Genomic DNA, 19,997 nt, shown 5'->3' on the forward strand with positions numbered 1-19,997 from the left:
TAATGACTTAATGGGAATGTTCTGCAGCCACTGACTGTGTAGTGATTGAGACACACGTTCTTGTTGACCTAAATTATTTGCATCCCGGATGCCGGATGGAATCTCTATCCTCTCTCTGCCTCTACGGCTATTTTTAGCAGCCGCAGCTGAGCGGGTAGAGAAGCCAAACTGGAAACCAGAAGGTCACTGGTTCGACCCTCGACTCGCCAATCTATGAAGCGCCCTGAACCAGACTCTTAACTCTCAAATACCTGGCACGCGCCCGAGTCGCGTTAGATTTTAACCACTTTAACCATTATTTTATGCTTTAACTTTAGAAAAATAGCAGATATACAAGCTCACTGAGAGCTTGTAGATCTGCTATTTTTGAAAATGTGTGCAAGTCTATGAATATCTTTGACCCAATCTTTGACACGACTACTAAATCCTTCCTCTAAATCAGTGGTTCTCAAACTTTTTCATGTCAAGGACCCCCAAAATGACAGGTATTCAGCCACGGACACCCATCTCAAAATATGTTGTTCCAGCGACCCCCCAGAAGCAAATATTTGAGTAACAAATGTTCGCTTTTAAATAGATATATTCAAAGACTTGCAAAGAAAAATCATGATTTTTCAAAAATAGCAGATCTACAAGCTCGCAGCGCGGGCACTCGGTGCCGCGCTGTGAGCTTGTATATCTGCTATTTTTCAATGGTTAAAGTAGTCAATAATCCTAGGCCTAAATGGGTTTATGACAGCCCCCCTCCGAGCCACCTGAGCATCCATCTGCTGGGTACTAGGGATGGGACCATATGAAAATATCATGTCATGATTATTATTGTGACCAAAAAAAAATTGCGATTTACGATATTATCACGATAATAAAACATATCAACCCCAACATCCATTACCTGGCTGGGGCGGAACATTTGCCCCAAAAATAGCAGATCTACAAGCTCACAAGCTTGTAGATCGGCTATCTTTTGGCAAAGATATTTGGTAGATAGTGAAAAAATAAAGAAAAGTCTGTAGTATCAAGTACCTTATTTCCAGGTCCCTTTTACCAATATTATCGAGGGTTTTAAATGGTACCAGATATGCAGTTCGGCATATAAAAGGTGAATTGGTCCCAGTGCATGAAGGAGGACAATTCCACTATAAATGTTATCTAAACGATACGATCATTGTGAGTGTTTTTTATCACGATAAATGATAACAACGATTATCGTTCCATCCCTACGGGGTGCGTGCAGAAAGGTCAAGTCCCCCGGCATCCCCATGGGGACGACACAATACTCCCTTCCCTTCCTATCAAATGTCCATCTCAGTAAAAAAAAAGTAGAAAAGAACTAAACATGCTTCCTAATACATAACATACTGACACCAGAATCAGTTGCCAGCGTTCAAAAGGAATTGTTTGTGCTTACATTGAGTCACTGGACCGCTGTACTTGCAATATAGAAATAGAGATTATTCATTAAGTACTATTAGAATACTACGACATACTTAAAACTGCAATCTGTCACTTTTATGTGAGATATCCAGCACCTTTCAAGTTTCTACCTCTCATCCAAGAGGCGATTCCCACTTTGGGGAGATGTTGTGCATGTGATCTTCAGGCAGTACCACTGGTCGACCAGTAGGTGGCCTACCAGACACCCGGGTTAGAGAGTAGGGAAACCACCTCTCCAACCACTGCACATGTGGCGGAAACCTTGAATGTCCAAAACCGTGCTTTTGTGTCATTAAAAAAATAAGAAAAAATATATAAATAAATAAAATAGTGAACATATACTATCACTACTTTTGTACGACACAGTAGTGCGATAAAGTAGGGCATTGTATTACGAAAACACATAAAAAGTAGAAATTGTTCAAAATAAAAGGTTTTCTGGGCGGCAGCCATGGAGTGCACTTACCCTGTATCCATAACTTGTGTCATAAACCAGTGGTTCTCAACCTGTGGGTCGGGACCCCCAGGTGGGTCACCAAATTATTTTGGGGGGTCCCCAGATGATTAACCTATTATAATGTGCAGCAGTGTTTTCTCACTCAACAGTAAACAAACCATCACAAGTGGATAGAGGGTATCTGCACATTTCTAAAATGACAATTTAAGGACTTTTTAATACCTCTAAAATGAGAAACATTGGCCAAATTGTCAAATATTAGAGGCAGAAATAGTGAAAATAGCAGATCTACATGCTCACAACGCCTCGCAATGCGAGGCGTTGTGAGCATGTAGATCTGCTATTTTCACAATAGAACCGTGTTATACAAAAAGTAATGCCTCAACTGTTAGTGCTCGTCAGGGTGGGGGGGTCCCCAGTTAATATACAATTCTTTTGGGGGTCGCGGTCTGAAAAGGTTGAGAACCACTGTCCTAAACGAGTGCCAAGACATTACATTTTCAGCTTCGTGCAATACCTCCTATCCTACTGGACCACAATAGGGCTAAATGTCTCAAAAGTATAATTGTGTTCCACACACTGTGCGTTTCACATACATAAAGTAATGGATTGCAGCTTTAACATTATGCTTCCTGGTTAAAATTACATTTTAATCGGGGGCGCCCGCTGGCCTGGTGGTCAAGGTGCATACCACATACTAGGCTATGATGCCTGCTGGCGTCGCCGGTTCGATTCCCGATCCGGACGACCTTTGCCGCATGTCATTCCCCATCTCTCTCCCCATTTCCTGTCAGTCTACTGTCCTATCGAATAAAGGCATAAAAAGCCCCAAAAACAAAAATCTTGAAAAAAAAAGAAAATTTCATTTTAATCATTAAAAGAAGTGCCGGATTGCAGTTTTAAAATAGCTTTCCTTGGGTTAATAGCTACTGTAAGTTAAGTTAATACACTGAAAAAGGCCACGGTTGTTGCCCAATTACATTTGAAAATGGCAGTCATATTTTGCGATTAGGTTTGAGCCTCGGAGACAATGGAATGTGACAAGGATAACAGGAAGCTAGTAGGTAGCAAGGCAGAGGCAGTCTAGCGCTACAACGTTCGTTACGTTTCCTTCATTTAACTTGTTCCTGACTGTGCGTCCTCGACTTCTTTCCCTGTTTTTATTCTAATATCAACACATAAAACACAATAGGAACTGAGGTCAAAACGTCAGCCCAATGCGGTATTTTAAAAACACAATACAATGCACACGTTAAAAAAACAACAAATAAGCCTGATTTATACTTTGTTGCGCGCTAGTGCCCGCGCACCGAAAATAGCCGCCGATCAGCATGGTCGATCGGCTACTTTTTGACAAGCGACACCGCCTCACAACATCGTTATAAATTAAGCATAACGGCAAGTGCAGAGGATGTGTCGCTTACGTCTTCCACACATTAATATTGCACTACAGCAGCATATTTGGATAAGCATTATGCATTGTTCTTCAGGTCATTTTAGCTTATGTTAAAAGTTTAAAGAGTCTTTTTTGTGGAGTGAAGAATTCAAAACACCTCGCAACAGTTATATACTATATATATATATATATATATAAATACAAGATAAAAAAATATATATGGAAAAATCTGTCGTTTGGCTCTGCAGGACCTAATGTCAGAATTATAATTAGAAGGAGAGGGAATAAAAGGAATGGTTTAAGAGAATAAGAGATGTTGTTGAACCACTTGAACCCCAGAATGCCTATTCTGAGGGGAACATTCGCCAACAATAGCAGATCTACAAGCTCAAAACACGTCGCTTTGCGGCGCGTTTTTGAGGTTGTAGATCGGCTATTTTATGGCGAAGAGATTTTGTGTAGACAGAAAATGTCCGGTTGTAAAGCCCTTTGCACACAGGACAGTTGCGTTTTTTTTTGTTTGCGGCATGAATAAAACGCATTGGATTTGGTGTGCAAGGCTGTGCGGAATCGGCGCTGCGGATCCAAAAATAAGTCAAAAGGAGTGATGAGTTTTTTACCGCATGCGACAAGACGCACGAATCGAACTGGGTTCGATCGAGAAAAGAACGCACGGCGGCAGCCGCTCGTCGCACGGCTAATTCGGAGCCGGTGTGCATGAGGTCATAGAGAATCATTGTTTTCTTTTCAAAAAATTATATTGTCCGTTTTATCCGTGCGGATAAACGCGCCTGTGTGCAAAGGGCTTTACTGAAGCGTGTTTTTCTAGAGACTAGAGGGTTTAAGTGGTTATGGGTTAGAGATAGCGTGTTAAATAACTGTTTAACGATAGGGGTTCTGGGCATTATTTTCGTCCATGCATACCCCTTATTCTTAAACATTTTTGCAATTTTTTACTATTTTGAAAAACATTTTTAAATAGTTAAAATAGCCGGTCTACAAGCTCACAATGTGTCGATGTAGATCGGCTATTTGGAGTATTGAAAAAAGATTTTTAAAATAGTAAAAAAAGCAAAGAAGTTTAGCGACAGGGGTAAGGCAAGGACGAGTTAGATCACTATTTAAGGGTAGGTAGGGGATAGCGGGTTAAATAACCGTTTAAGAGGGTATAGGGGATGGTGAGTTAAATGACTGTTTAAACTTTAAGGGTAGGTAGGGGTATAGCGGGTCAAATCAAACTAGAAGGTCTGATCGTCGTTGCACGTGTCCGTGGCGTGCCCGAAGGCCTCGCAGATGTCGCAGTAGGGCCTCTCGTCGGCCGGGTTGCCGCGGTGCGTGGAGTGCGGGACGGAGTCGGGGCTCTGGGCCTGCGTGGGACAGTCCTCCGTGTCGTGGAGATCGAAGCAGTCGCAGATGTCGCAGAAGAGACGCGGCGGCGCCTTCTTCTCTCGCTTCGACGCTCCTTCCTCCAGACTAGAGGGAGAGAGAGAGAGACAGGGTTTAGTGGGAATGATTGAAAGAAAGTACAGAGCAGAGTAGGGCATTCACCAAATATTCGAATATCAAAGTCACTATTCGACGCTGTTCTCCGAAGTCGAATATTCGCTTTTTTTTCTTTTTTTTTTCTTTTCTCTTTAAAAAAAGATATAGTTTATAAAGCTTGGCTAGATAGGAAGTCATACGAATGAGTTGTCAATGCCCCTGGTAGATGAATTTGTTAATGCTCTATACCAGGGCTTCTCAAACCTTTTTTGGCCGTGAACCCCAAAATAAATATAGTTGAACTGGGGACTCCCACCCTGACAAGCACTTGGAATGTAGGTATTACATTTAATATGACTCGGTTCCGCAGATAAATATTGTGAAAATAGCAGATCTACATGCTCACAACGCCTCGCAACGCGAGGCGTTGTGAGCATGTAGATCTGCTATTTTCACAATGTTCGCCTCTTGCTTACTTAATATTTGACAGTTAGGCCAGTCCTGTCGAATATTCCAATACTTTGAGGTCGAATAATTCGAATACTAAAAATCACTATTTGTGAATCCCCTAGAGCAGAGCCATGATGCCCATAGGGCAGGAGCCTATCTCCTGTCTCTGTAGCGTGAGGCAGCTTGTTGTACAAGTACACCCCCTGGACGTGACGCTAGTATGTCGTATGAATGATAGGCTTCAGAAGCATACCTAGTAGGCCAGTCGTTCCCAAACAGTAGGTTGGGACCCATTTGTGGGTCACGATCCCGAGTAAAAATCCCATTTTCTTTTCCTACTTATATATATTTTTTTATTTTTATAATTGTTTTTTTTTTATATAATTGTATACATTTTAAAACAAACAGGCCTCAAACAAAGACAAACTCGGGATTGGTAATGGGTGTGTTAATTGAGCGACTACTTGCCCGTCGCTAAGACCCGCCCCTCTTGGTTACTGTTGCTAGGTCTGTAAATCTTTCGCCCCCGCCGTGACATGTCAGTCGCTTTCAACCGTTTTATTTAAGCCAGAGAGATTTCAGAGGACAATATGCCAGTCACGGACGTCGCGTGTGTGTGAGAGAAAGAGAGAGAGTGCACGTGCGTCACTCTCCACACAGTCATGGTTTTCAGTGGCAGTCTGACAGGAACAAAGTGAGGTAGGCGGAGATTGTTGTTTGGTTTTAACATGTACACACTGCTGAGTCTTACCCGTCTGTGCCGTCATTGCCGTTGAACTCAGCGAGGGCCATCTTCTTCAGCTTGACCTTGAGCTCCTCGTTCTTCCGCTGGAGGTCCACGATCACACTGTTCAGGAAGTTGATCTGAGACAAGAACACACACACACACACACACACACACACACACACACACACACACACACACACTGTCAGACCCTTACAGAGATTTAAACGACTATCTGAGGTTGCAGAGGCTTAAAGAATAGAGAGGAACATAGAACATTATCAAGTGTGACATAGAGCAACATATTTATGGAACACATTTGTTTTGTCTATTCCAGTGTTTCTCAAAGTGGATTTCAGGGACTCTGTGGGTTCCTTTAGGGGGGTCTACAGTAAATGGACCCATATACAAGTCTGTAACTCTGACAGTGTACAAAAGGAACCAAATGGACCTTGAAATGTAAAAGTTTGAGGAACGCTGGTCTATTCAAAGCCTGACCATACAGTATGTTGATTGCATTTGGAGGAGACTCATATGACACACATCCATACCTGTCCCTCAGCAAACTCCTTCTCTTCTCTCAGCTGCTCCAGAGCTGCGTCGCCTGCACAGAAAACACAGCCACACTCAGTGCCTTTACACTTATACTCTGGCCCTTCTTATGGATATAGTTCAATTTAATGATGTATTATTTACAAGACATACAGTATATCATCAGGTACTCTCCATTGGATTCCCCAATTTCACCATCAGGGCTTTCTCAGTGAGTATAAGTCTATGGTGGGTGATTTAGTCAGGAAGCTGTTTTCCTGCTTCCAAAGACTTTAGACCAATTTTCAAACGGTTTGGTTTGTTATAAATGTCAGACATGTATTTACAGTATGTTATGATATAAGATACTTTGTAAATTAAAAGATTGCCGTGAACGAAATGATTTTAAATGAACAGTACAGTAACTTTCACCTCTATGGTGTCTAAACTACTTATTTCCGTCAAAGGCCTCGCATAGCCACACCTTTAATAAAGCTCTGCATGCTCTTGCCACTCCTCAGCCGGAGAGAGTAGGCGGGGCTGTGGAGGGTCTGCATGGCTATGTTAGACTTAACCTCGCATCACCAGACTTTCCACCTCGGAGGAAATCCTGGTTTGTTTTAAACCGGCAACAGGCAGAAGAAGCGGTGTCGCTTTGTTTCGGTCCCCCCTGTTTGTATCCCCAATCCCTATTTAATGCTCAAGGAGTGTAGGACTAAAAGATGGATAGATCAAAAAACGTTTCAAAAAATAAGCAAAACTACACCGCATCAAGAGTTTTATTGGGTAGCCCATAAAATGATGCCCTTGAGCGCGGGGAATAATTTTTGAGTTAAAACTGATTCCGGTTTGGTAGTTAGGCCAAAGTGTAGTCCGTCTGATGACTACAATATGACGCAGGCTGTTTCCGCTCCCGACCGCATCAGAAACCCGAAACTAAAAGTGATCAGTAGAGAGGACAAGAGACAAGAGACAAGAGACGGTCGCATAGTCGCATAGCACTATAGCTCCTACAAGCTCAAGGCCACTTGTGGTGAAAACTCACTGCAGGGCCAAATCGAACAACTAAAGGACAAAATGACGAAAAAGGATATCGAAGAAATAAAGACCTCACTCAGCCTTCAGGCTGAGGAGATGACTAAATTGACGACTACTTTGACGAATTTGATGATCCAACATCAGGCTGACCTGATGAAGGAGGTCTTGGCTTTGAAGGCGACGGTCAAGGAAAGAGATCAAAAGATTGAAGAATTGGAGAAAAGATTGGATGAAATGGAACAATATTCAAGGTTGGATGACATAATTATTTCGGGGCTGAAAGTTAAACCATTCTCCTATACCAGGGCTGCTGCCAATAGCCCCAGCACCCCGCCAGAAGAACAAGCAACCACTGAAAGGCAAGTCATTGATTTCTTTAAATCTAAGGAGATTGTGTTGGACCAGGATCATATCGCTGCTTGCTACACACTCCCAAGCAAGGATCGTAAAGCAAACCCTGTTATACTCTTGAGATTCGCAAACAGAAAACACAAGAATCAACTCCTGATACAAGGAATGAAGCTTAAAGGCTCGGATGTTTATGTCAACGAACATCTAACAAAAAAGTACGAGACACTGAAACTCTGACATTTTTATTAGTGAAGCAGAATTACCAAGACAAGAAAGAACGGGACAAATACAAATGAATTGTGCTTAATTCTTCCTGCCATATGTGCCCAAGACAGCTGCTTCTGTATAACAGACAGTAAATCCCTTGTCTCAAGGACATGCCGCTTGATAACCCTGTAGCCAAAACACTGCGCCAACTCTACTACAGAAAAATGTCAAACTGACTCAGATAAAGAATGCAAAACACAGGCTTTGCCTAGCCAAAGTGGATGTGCACGTACTGTAACCATATTTGAACTGAAGCGTAACAAAAGGGAGGCCACAACTGAATTAACCTGGAAAATATCATGGACAATGCGTAATCATGGACACAAACCTAGGAAAAAAAAAATCAAACCTTGGTTCGAAGTGGAGCCGTGAAATTGAGCACTTCCAGATCTATGTTTTTGATTCTATGTGTTCCCCCCTGTGTGTGTGTGTGTGCGTGTGTGTGTGTGTGCCTGGCCTGAAAACAGCGCCCCTCCCTTAACATGTGTGGTCATAAAAGGTACTGTTCGAACTCAACGGGACAGTTCTCACTGGTGAGACAGGACACACATTGCCACTCAGAGGGAGACCATGGGCTCCGCCCACGGCTCCAAAAAACTACATTCATTCTATCATGTTTCTCTACCTCCATTTATTATTACCCTTATTATTATTATTATTATGATTACTATTATTACCCATATTATTAGTCTGTTTGTTTCTCTTTTCTTTTCTTAATTTTCTCTTACCTGCTATTAGGCTGATGTATGCTTAAATCCTAAACACTTTAAATTATTATGTAAGTAAAAAAAAAAAAAAAAAAAAAAGTACATTCATTCTATCATGTTTCCTTTTCAGTTATTATTATTATTATTACCCTTATCCTTTTATCATGTTTCCTTTATCTCCATTTATGTAATTACATTTTTTTGAGAAAAAAAGTAGATTATTCATCTATTCATTTATTTCATTATCACCAGAAGGTAAAATCGTATACTCTTATAACATATTCTGATTCCTGAATTGCTAGTGTTGATGTATATGGAAATTCTTCCAACATGTTTTTTCCCTTTTCTTAATTTTCCATTTATTTTTTAATTTTTTATTTTCCATTCTCATATATGCTATGAGGCCGATGTATCCTTGAATTTCAAACATTCCTATAACTAATCACTGTATTTTACTCATTGAATAAGTAGGATAGGCTTCTACAAGCTTTCAGCTTCAGCCTATTCCTTTTGACCACATGTAACAATGACTAAGTGGATGTATGACTTGTAAAAATGTGAGTGATCAAATAAACTAAACTAAACTAAACTAAACTAAAATCCCAGGCTATGCTAGACTAGTGGGAGGTGTGAAGAAGGACGGTAGCTCACCTGAGGACGGAACTCCGCTGTCTCCTCCTTCGGAGGCCTGTCTACCCATGAGCCTTTGCTCCAGGCTGTGGACGCGGATCTGCAGCTGGCCCTTGTCGCGCTCCAGGGTCTCCACGGCCGTCTGCAGGGTCTTGGCCATGGCGTTCTCACCCCGCAGCACTGCGATCTGAACGACACGGTTAGCCTTTTTCAGCATGAAACCATGCAACCAGGCCTGTTTGGACTTGTTTTCTCTTGAGAGAATGACTGAATGACTGAATTAACCACATTAACCCTGGCTATTTTGGGCAAATTTCCACAAGGTTACAAAGAAATAGTTTTCTCAAATGTTTTAAATTATTTTCTTTAAATAGCAGAAATGGCCGATGTGCAGACTATTATTGCCACTTGTCAAATGAAGAAGTACATACAGTTAAGCCCCTATCAGAGTGTAGACCGTGGTGATGGTTTATAACTGTGGTGTAGTCTTTTTAAGTCAGAAAACTACAACATTACGTCATTAGCCGCGTTGAAGAGCCATCACTGCAGACCTAGACATCTCTCCCCTGTTTTTACTTTCCCATCTCCCCACCATCCCGTTCACTGATTGGTCGACCAATCAGTGTGCCCCCTGGTTTTAGAGGCACGGTGATATGACTTCACCGTGAGTCCGTGACTAGGATGGCCATCAAATCTTTAGGTGATAGTTTATCGCCTAAAAGTTGAGGTGATGGCTCTTCACCTCAGAATCTGATAAGGGCTTAAGGTGGTTAACTTGTACAATGCAAGCATTTACTACAGCTGTGTGCGCGTGTGCGTGCGTGCGTGCGTGCGTGCGTGCGTGCGTGCTTGCTTGCGTGCGTGCGTGTACCTCATTCCTGAGGGTTTCCAGTTCCTGGTCCTTCTCTGATATTAAGGCTCCAGTGGATTCTGTCTTCTGGTTAGAAATGGTTTCCCTGTAAGACAGAGACACAATCACACACATAAGCAGTGTGGTGTGGTGAGTGTGTCTACTGTATGAGAGGAAGAGACACAAACTGACTCAGAGATAAGAGAAAAAGAGACAGAGAGACAGACAGAGACAGAGAGAGCAGGGGCGTCAACTGGGTATGGCAGGGGTATGCAGCTGCCATACCCTGGGTCCAGGGGGGGAAAATAAAAGTTACTTTTTAAAATATAAATCCATGAATGTCTCTTTGTCTATCTGTGCTGGTTGTAAAATTACAGTAAAATAACTACAAATGCAACATTTTACAAAATGGTCACTTTAACAAGGTATTATAATTAAATTCTCCCCATCTTGGCAGAATGGTATATTCCTGGGTTCCGCAGGTCAGCTGCACACTGTGCACAGGTGCAATGCATTATTGTTAATTGTGGCACGTTTCCTAACATGCCAAGTTTAGCTGCACTTGAACAACTGTTCCAGGCTGCCATATCCAGCCCAAGAAACCATAGAAACAGGGGAAAAAATTTAATGTACTTATTTAAATGTATCATGCCTGTTGCTAAGGTATGGCAACATGACAGTCATGTTGCCATACCTTAGCTTTTTCTGAACTGACAACACTGAGAGAGAGAGAACTAGCAAAACAGCTTGAACACATTTTGTAAAGAAGTGGTTCTCAAAGTGGGGTCCGGGACTCTTACCTGTCTATCATGTCTAGCTGTTGACTCTTGCGCTCTCCGTGGTTCTAAGGCACACAAACATAGAGGCAGTTACAAATGTCTGTCTCTCGCTCAGGTTCAGTTTCAAAATCAGTGTCGATGTATCCATTTATTACTCTGAGAGACTACAAATGAAAACCAATTGTAATCTCTCAATCGAGTTCAATAAACACTGACAATGTGTATGTGTACTGCCTTGTATCACGATTTCATTAATAATATGTTAAGTTGTGGATTATCGGAAAAGAACATTTATGCAATTCTATCTGCTACTGTATTCCATTTGGAATACCTGAAGTGTTGGTGTTACTATATCAAAAGGGTGATGTGTTTAAATACTTTATACTGTAAAATATGAATCTGTACTTGCATAGAGTGGTAACATTATGTGAAACATTGAATGACAATATATATGTATTTATCATAACCAATCGCCAAACAACAAGGAAAACATCAAATAATTGATTCTGGGCCAACAAACCAAGATCCATAAGAGGCTAGGAGGATTTTAAGCCTAATGTAATATTTGTGTGTGAACTTGTTCAGTACCTCCTCGAGGTGCTGAAACTTCTGGGAAGCCAGTTTTAGCTCCTCACTGGGAAAAGAGAAGGAAAGGAATAGTGACGTTAACACTGCAGTACGTTCAATGATCACACATCATGATGGAATGTTCACATTGTGATCAATACATTCAATGATCACATCATGATGAATTGTTAACATGGTGATCAATACGTTCAATGTTCACATCATGATGAAATGTTCACATGGCGAACAATCAATCCAAAAAAAAATGTTTTGCTCTATCTGTGTGCCTGTGGACAACTAATCTTCGGCACCGTTGAACCGATCATCGGCGTAAAACCTTTCAAGCACAGTCCATGCAAGAACCTCTAGCCAAGATCTATACACATTTGTGTCTCAGTAGATATTCTGCAATTTTGCGTTTTCAAAACAATTTTTTTGCTACACCTCCTACAAACCTTTGACAAAGAGGTGACTGCCCTAATGCCCTATGCTAAAGTAATAGAGAGATTGGAGGAGAACCATGAAAAAGTGGCAGTAGGTAGGTTAGGAACCACCAGAGGAAAAAGGTAATATAACTGATATACTGTATCTGCATTGACAAAACAACTATTTCTAGCAGGCTATTTATTGTGCCAGAAGGTTTATTGAAGGTTGTTGAATTGTTGTTGTTGAAACAAAAAGCTGTTCACAACTATGGGGGCTCACATATTAAATATTCATTGATGCTGCAAGCCAATAGAGTTCAGTGGTATTCTCTCAAATTAACTGTTTTAGTGCTGAAGGATGGCTGTATGCATCTGATGAACGCACGCACGAACGCACGCACGCACGCACGCACGCACGCACGCACGCACGCACGCACGCACGCACGCACACTGAAGGCTGTGGAGGTCAAACTGCGTAGAGCTCTGAAGCTATGTGACAAAATGCTCTTGTCGGAGCCCCATCTGGCGGGATGCAGTGGCCTCCAGTATAATCACATCCTCCATGCTTCTGTCACAGCACTCTCAACAGCAGTGTGCAATATGAGGACAGTCAAGAGGCTGGTTAACCTCTTTCATACCGGTGTCGTCTAGTAGTGATGTGTCGTTCATGAGTGATTTGTTCGTAAGAATCGTAATAAAAACGCTCCCGCGATTGTGTTTTTTTAAGGGACGATCGCGCTATATGAACGAATCATTTTAACTAATCTTTTGAACGGATCAGGCGTGAACGTGAACGAAATGATTCGTTCACTGAAATGAACGGGATGGCCCATCACTAGTGTCTAGGGCTGTCACGATTATGACATTTTACAATGACGATTAATTGTCACTCAAATAATTGCGATTAACGATTTTGTTGTGTTTTCGTCGTTGACAATTACATTTCTGTTTGGCTTTTAGGCTTTGAAGTTGCACATGGCAATTATGACACATAACCTAAATATACAAATAAATTACTGACATATTTGACAAATCTATACTTAAAAAAGAACATCGGTAGTGGAAATAGCCGATCTACAAGCTCACAACGCGTCGCGATGCGACGCGTTGTGAGCTTGTAGATCTGCTATCCACTACTTTTTGAAAGTGTTTGAAACCATATTAACATTTCTCAACATGGAAACGATTATGACGATTACCTCAAATAATTGCGATTACCTCAATGTAATAATTGTGACAGCCCTACTGGTGTCCCAACTTTGGAATATCATTGTAGAAGAACGTTTTCAAACAATAATAAGGGCACCTAAGCTGATCTGTAGCCTGGACAGCGTGTCGTGGGTTCGAGTCCCGATCCCGGCGATCTTTGACGCTTCTCTGCGTTTCCTGTGAGCTTGTATATCCGTCTCTACAGTAAATCTATAAAATAAAGGCCCAAAAACTCTTTGTGTCTCCATAGGGAACCACTGCTGGTCATCAAAGGATTGGCTTAGGAAGGAATGAATGCAACAAAAACTAAAAAATATCTCTCCATGGGGTGAGTAATCGAAAAAATAAATAGTGAACTATCCCTTTAAGAATCAAGAACACATCCCTATTCTGGGCATGTCATAATATGCAAAATATCTGGCGAAAACAGCAGATCTATAAGCTATTTTTGGCGAGGAAATTTGGTGTAGAGGGGGAAAAGGTAGGTAACACAGAAAGGACCCCGGATAAAAATATAGAGTTTAAGTGGTTAAAGGTGGTGGATGACATTTAGTTATAATCCCATATCTAACGAGGATGGAAGCACAGGGAGCTAAACAGCACAGCAGTGTTTACAGCTGTTCTCTCAGATGTAGAAAGACACTCTCGCACGCACGTGCACACACGCACGCACGCATGCGCGCACGCACACACACACACACACACACACACACACACACACGCACACGCACGCATGCTTGTAAACTATACTTGTGAGGACATCAAGAGTGGTTTTATTAATGTCATTTTTACAGTTCTGTGACATTTATTACAGTATGCCCAAGGCCTGAAAAATAGCCTATCTACAAGATCACAACGTGCAACTAAGGCGTATCTCTAATTTTAACCCCTAAACCTAAACTCTAAATGCCTAATGCTAACCCTATAACCTGAAACCTTTCCTATAATTGTAAACTCCCCTCACAGACAAAATGTTCCTCACATTATTGTCTGTTTGTTTCTCAAATGATACTATACTTGTGGGGACATTTCTTCCTCGCAAGACAGTATAGTACACACACAAACACACGCACACGCACAGTGAGGTCACAATGGGAGGAGTGGCAGCAGCGTGTCGGAGCCAGGCGGTTCTATGAAAAGCTGAGGCGTTACATAAGCTTCCTCCTCCCGGGAGGCTGAGGGAGAAAAAGACGCGTCTCCTCTCAGAACAGAAGAGGAACACATTGTCAGACAGAAGGAAGAAAAGACACAGCCAAGCTGTGTCTTCTACACAGCCCCTTTAACTTCTTTCAACCCGGTGTCCCTATTTATAGACCAACGTCGTCCAAAAAAAAAAACCTTTTTAAAAAGAGTGAAAATAGCTGATCTGGGCCTGGGCTGTGGTCCAGCAGTCCAGGCACCTACAGTAGGCACCTACAGTAGGCACCTACAGTAGGCACCTACAGTAGGCACCTACAGTAGGCACATGAGCAGCCTTTTGACTGAATAGGTGCGTGGTCTACCAACGTTTTTTCTTGGATGACTATTTCTATGCATTCGATGTATTCATGTTGATATATTGATTGCGACCGAAGTTTTGTATGTGAAACGAGACATGCTGAATCTGTCTGTCTGTCTGGACGTGTACACTTTTTGACATCACTGTGTCACTGTGATGTCATGGGAACCACTCTAACATAATCCCTTTTATGCCCATATATGGAGATCCCTGATGTCATCAATATTAAGCCCATATCTAACAGGACTTCATATGGGAATGCCCATATATGGAGGAAGACAGCCCATATCTGTGTGGCTGTTTCAGACAGGGATCTCCATGTATGGGCATAAAATGGATTGTATGTATGATGTCAGATGTGATAAACGTCATAGGATTTTCACATAACGAATAACTGAGTAAGCATGTTTGGGATCTCACAGCATATCTCCATATACAGTACATGGATCTCCATATATGGATAACAGGGGTCTCCATATATTGGTAACTGGTCCGATATACATCACTGGCCAAGACATGTCACCCTGAGGCGTCTTACTAGTGTATACCTTGATTATTGTAAGATTAAGAGCGTCTGCCAAATGCCTAAATTGTAAATTGTAATCGCCCGTTCCCGACAATCTTTACTGCATGTCTCTCCCCGTCTCTCTCCCCTGTTTCCCGACAAGCTGATCTGCAAGGTGACACGTTGTGAGCTTGTAGATTGGCTGTTTTCAGTTTTCTATTGGCTATTTTTATTTGCATGTTTGTGTTCCATCTGTGTATCGTAAACAGCAGCTTGCGCGATGGCACGTCAGGTCAAAATGAGTTTGACCTGAACTTGAGGAGAGCTTTGGCTCGTAACGTCATTAAATGAAGGAGTGTGCAGGTTTCCTTCTTTTTCCTCCACCATAATAAAGCACCTGGGTAGTTTCTGCCAGCCATCTGACAGATCAAACATTAATGAGCCAGACGTAGCTCGCTAAGAATGAATCCGTTGCTATGATAAACCGGTGAGCTAACGAGCAATGGATGTTTATTGCGTTTCTCGCTTTTGCTCTTAACTACGTATACTATTTTGAAGAATAATATCACATCCTCACAGGCATTGTGTTCTTTTGTACTACATTAGACATAATATGAAAACTATTTAGTCTCTCTAGAGACTTAACAATGTATGAATGAAATCAGGGGTGACGCACAAAATTCTGGGGCCTGGGTACAAGGATTCACTGCGATATTTTGTGCTTTAACTATTGAAAAATAGCAGATATACAAGCTCACAGGACGGCACCGAGTGCCACGCTGCGAGCTTATAGATCTGCTATTTTGAAAAACCTATGTTTCTATGTCAGTGGTGCTCAAACCTTTTCATGTATAGGACCCCCAAAATGATATGTATTTGGCCACGGCCCCCATCTCAAAATATTTAGTTCCAGGGACCCCCCAGAAGCAAAATATTAGTTACAAATGTTCACTTAAAAAATACATATATTCAAAGATTTGCGCACATTTTCACGACTTTTCAAAAGATTGAGGCACTGCTCCAATTGCTAGGATGGGTTCAAAACAGAGGACCAACTTTGGAGCGTTTTGGAGCAACGGTGCGCCTGTGGGCCCATAGGGTCCCTGGTGTGACTGTTATCATGGCAGACCCCTGAACAGTGCTGGTGGCAAGTTTGGTGGGCCCTTGAGGTCTCCTGGGGTCTCCATGGCCCCTGGGGGGCACACAAGGTTCCTGGTATGGCTATTCTGATGGCACAACCTGAAAAGTGTTGGTGCCAAGTTTGGTGTGGACCTCGCAAGTACACCCACCCTCAAGGCAATTTAAATATAGGAATAACTTTATAAAGAATTTAACACATTTTTGAAGAAAGCACTATTACCAACCGGCCTGTTTTCACAGAATTACAGCCAGAAAAGATAATTTGTCTAATATTGCATTACTCACACTAATTCAAAACACAAAAACAAAGACAGAACCAACAACAATAACCTAAATATTGGTCATTGTAACTTACATTTCCTTGCAGAGAATTCCAATGCGCCGGTTTTCTGAACGGTTGCGTTCTTTAGAGAGGCTGAGCTCCTCCTGGTACTTGGAGTTCTGTTGCTTCAGCACGTCAAGCTGCAAGAGTCACAGATGAAAGACACATCACACAATGTTACAAACAAATAAAATACAAACAAAACCAGGGGTCTTCAACGTTTTCAGGCCAAGGACCCCTTAGCTGAGAGAGAGATGAAGCAGGGACCCCCAGATTCCATATAGTTTCATCGTTTGACAGCACAATCAACAGTGTATTTTGGATTCATGTCAATTTGTGTCATCAGATATGTAACCACTTGAACTGTCAATACCTAATAAACTTGACCTTTCACTCTGTACTTAGTCTGCTCTTGTTTCCCCCTTTACACCAAACCTCTTTGCCGAAAATAGCCGAGCTTGTAGATCTGCTATTTTTGGCTAAAGTTCTCAGAATATGGACGTTAGGGTTCAAGTGGTTAATATAAAAAAAGAGGAAAAAAGTTTCTATCAAACAAAGATTTGAAGGACCCCCTTTAGTAACTCTGAGCACCCCCTAGGGGTCCCGGACCCCCTGTTGAAGACCCCTGAACTAAACTAAACAATTCCCTGGAGGATAAATCTCTCACGAACACGAACCATCATTGTATTTGGACTCATGTAGACGCCACGGTTGGATATCTTTTACAATAACACACTGCAGTTTATAATTATTTTGTTCACTACCCTAATATGCTGTTACAAAATGTCTTATTTGTAACGACTAACAAATAGTCAATATCATATTGCCATCACGCTTGAACTCTAGTATCCCGAGGGACATTTGCAGAAAACATCGGATAAATAGCGGAATAATAACATAAGAATGCTGTCAACTATGGGTTTAACTTCTCACCATCTGAAATCTGGGGGAAACTTGTAGAAAATCGCACATCTACTAACAGCAAAAGCTCGCGAGCTTGCAGATCGTCTATTTTCGGCAAAGATATTTAATGTAGAGCCAAAACAGAAAAGAGAGCCCTGAGGCTGGGACTCCGGTCAACCATAGGGTTTAATTAACAATATTTTCCAAACAGCTTCTGGGACAGCAGAGCAGACAGTGCACAAAATGTATCTTGAAATGTGTATTCAAAAATCTACCTCTCCATTTTTACACTTAAGCTAGGGTAAGTCGTTTCTTTTTTGTGTTAAAATTTGTGTTAAATAGCTCTATATTATAATAGTACTGATAGATTGATATAGAGTTGTTTTCTGTCCAGCTCTCCAGATCAGGATATGAATTTAACGACTGAATTTGGATGTGATGACACAATGAAATGGTCAGACAAAATTGCAAATGGGACACTATAAAATTTAAGCTGATGAACAGGAAAATATAGTTTCTGTTTATTAAAGAGCTGGAGAGCGTTTTTGTTTTAACCAAAAGATACCACTTACCCTACCTTTATATTAACACCCATTGTTTAGCCATATACGGACAAATAATTAAGTTAATAATGCAAGCAGCTGCGTCATAAAAGTCTTCACGTGTCATGGCTTTCTCTTCTCAAACACAGATGACGGATACCACCGTTTTATGGCTGTAAGAATTCTTGTTCTTACAGGTCATATGTTCTGATTGTTCATACTGCCAAGGGTTTCATAGACACGTGAAGGTCTATGATCTCATCTCACCAGCTCTAACATAGAGCCAACAAGGGGCAATCATTAATTTAAGACTAGGATAAATATAGATTCCAAATCATCGCCTTCTAGGTAAGGGGTAAAAAAAAGAAGAAGAAATCCACATGCACCACAATACAAATAAGAGGTCACTTGCATGCATGTACATTCACACAGCATTAAAGGAGTAGTTCACCCCCCAAATGACTTTTTTTCTATTGATTAGTCACGCCATGGAGACTAGAGTTCAATAATATTTTTTGGTTTTTGTCACATTCCTAAGACAAAAATTTGATTCGAGTAAATTTACCCCCATTGATTACGGATGGGGACCTGTTTCGAAACGGGTCCCCATCCGGAACGAATGGGGGTACATTTATTGTTATCACATTTTTGTCTTAGGAATGTGACAAAGAACTAAAAATATTATTGAACTCTAGTCTCCATGGCGTGACTAATCAATAGAACAAAAGTCATTTTGGGGGTGAACTACTCCTTTAAGGGAGCTATGCATTGTTTCGAGGAAACCTTGTATCTCCAAGTTTCAAATGTGTACATTTTTTCGCAAAGCAAAGCCCTGCTTCATCATACAAGGCCGTCGCACAAAAGTAGTGAAAACAGCAGATCTACAAGCACACAACGCCTCGCGGCGCGAGGCGTTGTGTGCTTGTAGATCGGCTGTTTTCACTAGTTTAAATCATTTTTTAAAATGATAAATACAAAACCAACGGTTTTGGACATACAAGATTTCCACCCGACAACGACGATATGGGTTTATATGTTTCACTCATGCAAACCAAGTTAACTTTACGTTCCATTGTCAGCGACGATAAAGCTGTGTATTCATAGTGGGTCCTCGGCATGTAAATGTGATAAACGTACACAGCATCCTATGTGTGCAAAGGACAGTCATCCATGTCACATGAACATACTAAACATGTTTTTCCTCCTAACAATGTATCATGCACAGAGAGAGAGAGAGACTACACATGGAGTTTGCAATAAAACATTAACATACTAAAATGATGGATGGATGGGGTGTTTCAGCTGTTTTTGTACGTCCATTTTTGATCAAGGTTACAGTCTCTTAACACCTACGTAGTCTGTTTAGTCCACACAAATGATATCTGGAAAGTAATTAAAATTTTAAATTTAAAAAAAATAGCTCGATCTACAAGCTCACAATGCATCGCAATGTGAGTTGTTGTGAGCTTGTAGATCGCCTATTATTTCCCCCCGACAGAGAGACAGCGTTGTAAATAAGGATGCCACCGGTGACATTCGGTGACATCGTTTGTGTTTAGGACAGCGGGATGAGCCCTGAGTGGATGACAGCCACATGCTACAGAGCCTAATCCATTTAGGCTGCCTAGGATTATTGACTGCTTTAACTATTGAAAAATAGCAGATATACAAGCTCACAGCGCGGCACTCGGTGCCGCGCTGTGAGCTTGTATATCTGCTATTTTTGAAAAAAGTCGTGAAAATGTGTGCAAATCTTTGAATATATGTATTTTCAAAGCGAACGTTTGTAA

General features: G+C 41.4%; 1 protein-coding gene across 1 annotated transcript in view; it reads right to left on the bottom strand.

Annotated features, from left to right (window-relative positions):
• Nucleotides 1–2,783: 2,783 nt before the first annotated feature.
• clip1b (CAP-GLY domain containing linker protein 1b) overlaps nt 2,784–19,997 on the bottom strand; it is a 58,889-nt gene continuing 41,675 nt past the window's right edge. The window contains exons 16-23 of the mRNA XM_080742887.1: nt 16,796–16,902; nt 11,685–11,730; nt 11,118–11,161; nt 10,339–10,423; nt 9,489–9,654; nt 6,495–6,547; nt 5,971–6,083; nt 2,784–4,760 (exon numbers count right to left, since the gene is read on the bottom strand). Of these exons, the coding sequence (XP_080599013.1) occupies nt 4,526–4,760; nt 5,971–6,083; nt 6,495–6,547; nt 9,489–9,654; nt 10,339–10,423; nt 11,118–11,161; nt 11,685–11,730; nt 16,796–16,902 (849 nt within the window). The 3' untranslated portion in view covers nt 2,784–4,525. The remainder of the gene's footprint in view (nt 4,761–5,970; nt 6,084–6,494; nt 6,548–9,488; nt 9,655–10,338; nt 10,424–11,117; nt 11,162–11,684; nt 11,731–16,795; nt 16,903–19,997) is intronic.

This window comes from Nannobrachium achirus (assembly GCF_963921795.1).
Source record: "Nannobrachium achirus genome assembly, chromosome: 15".
NCBI lineage: Eukaryota > Metazoa > Chordata > Actinopteri > Myctophiformes > Myctophidae > Nannobrachium > Nannobrachium achirus.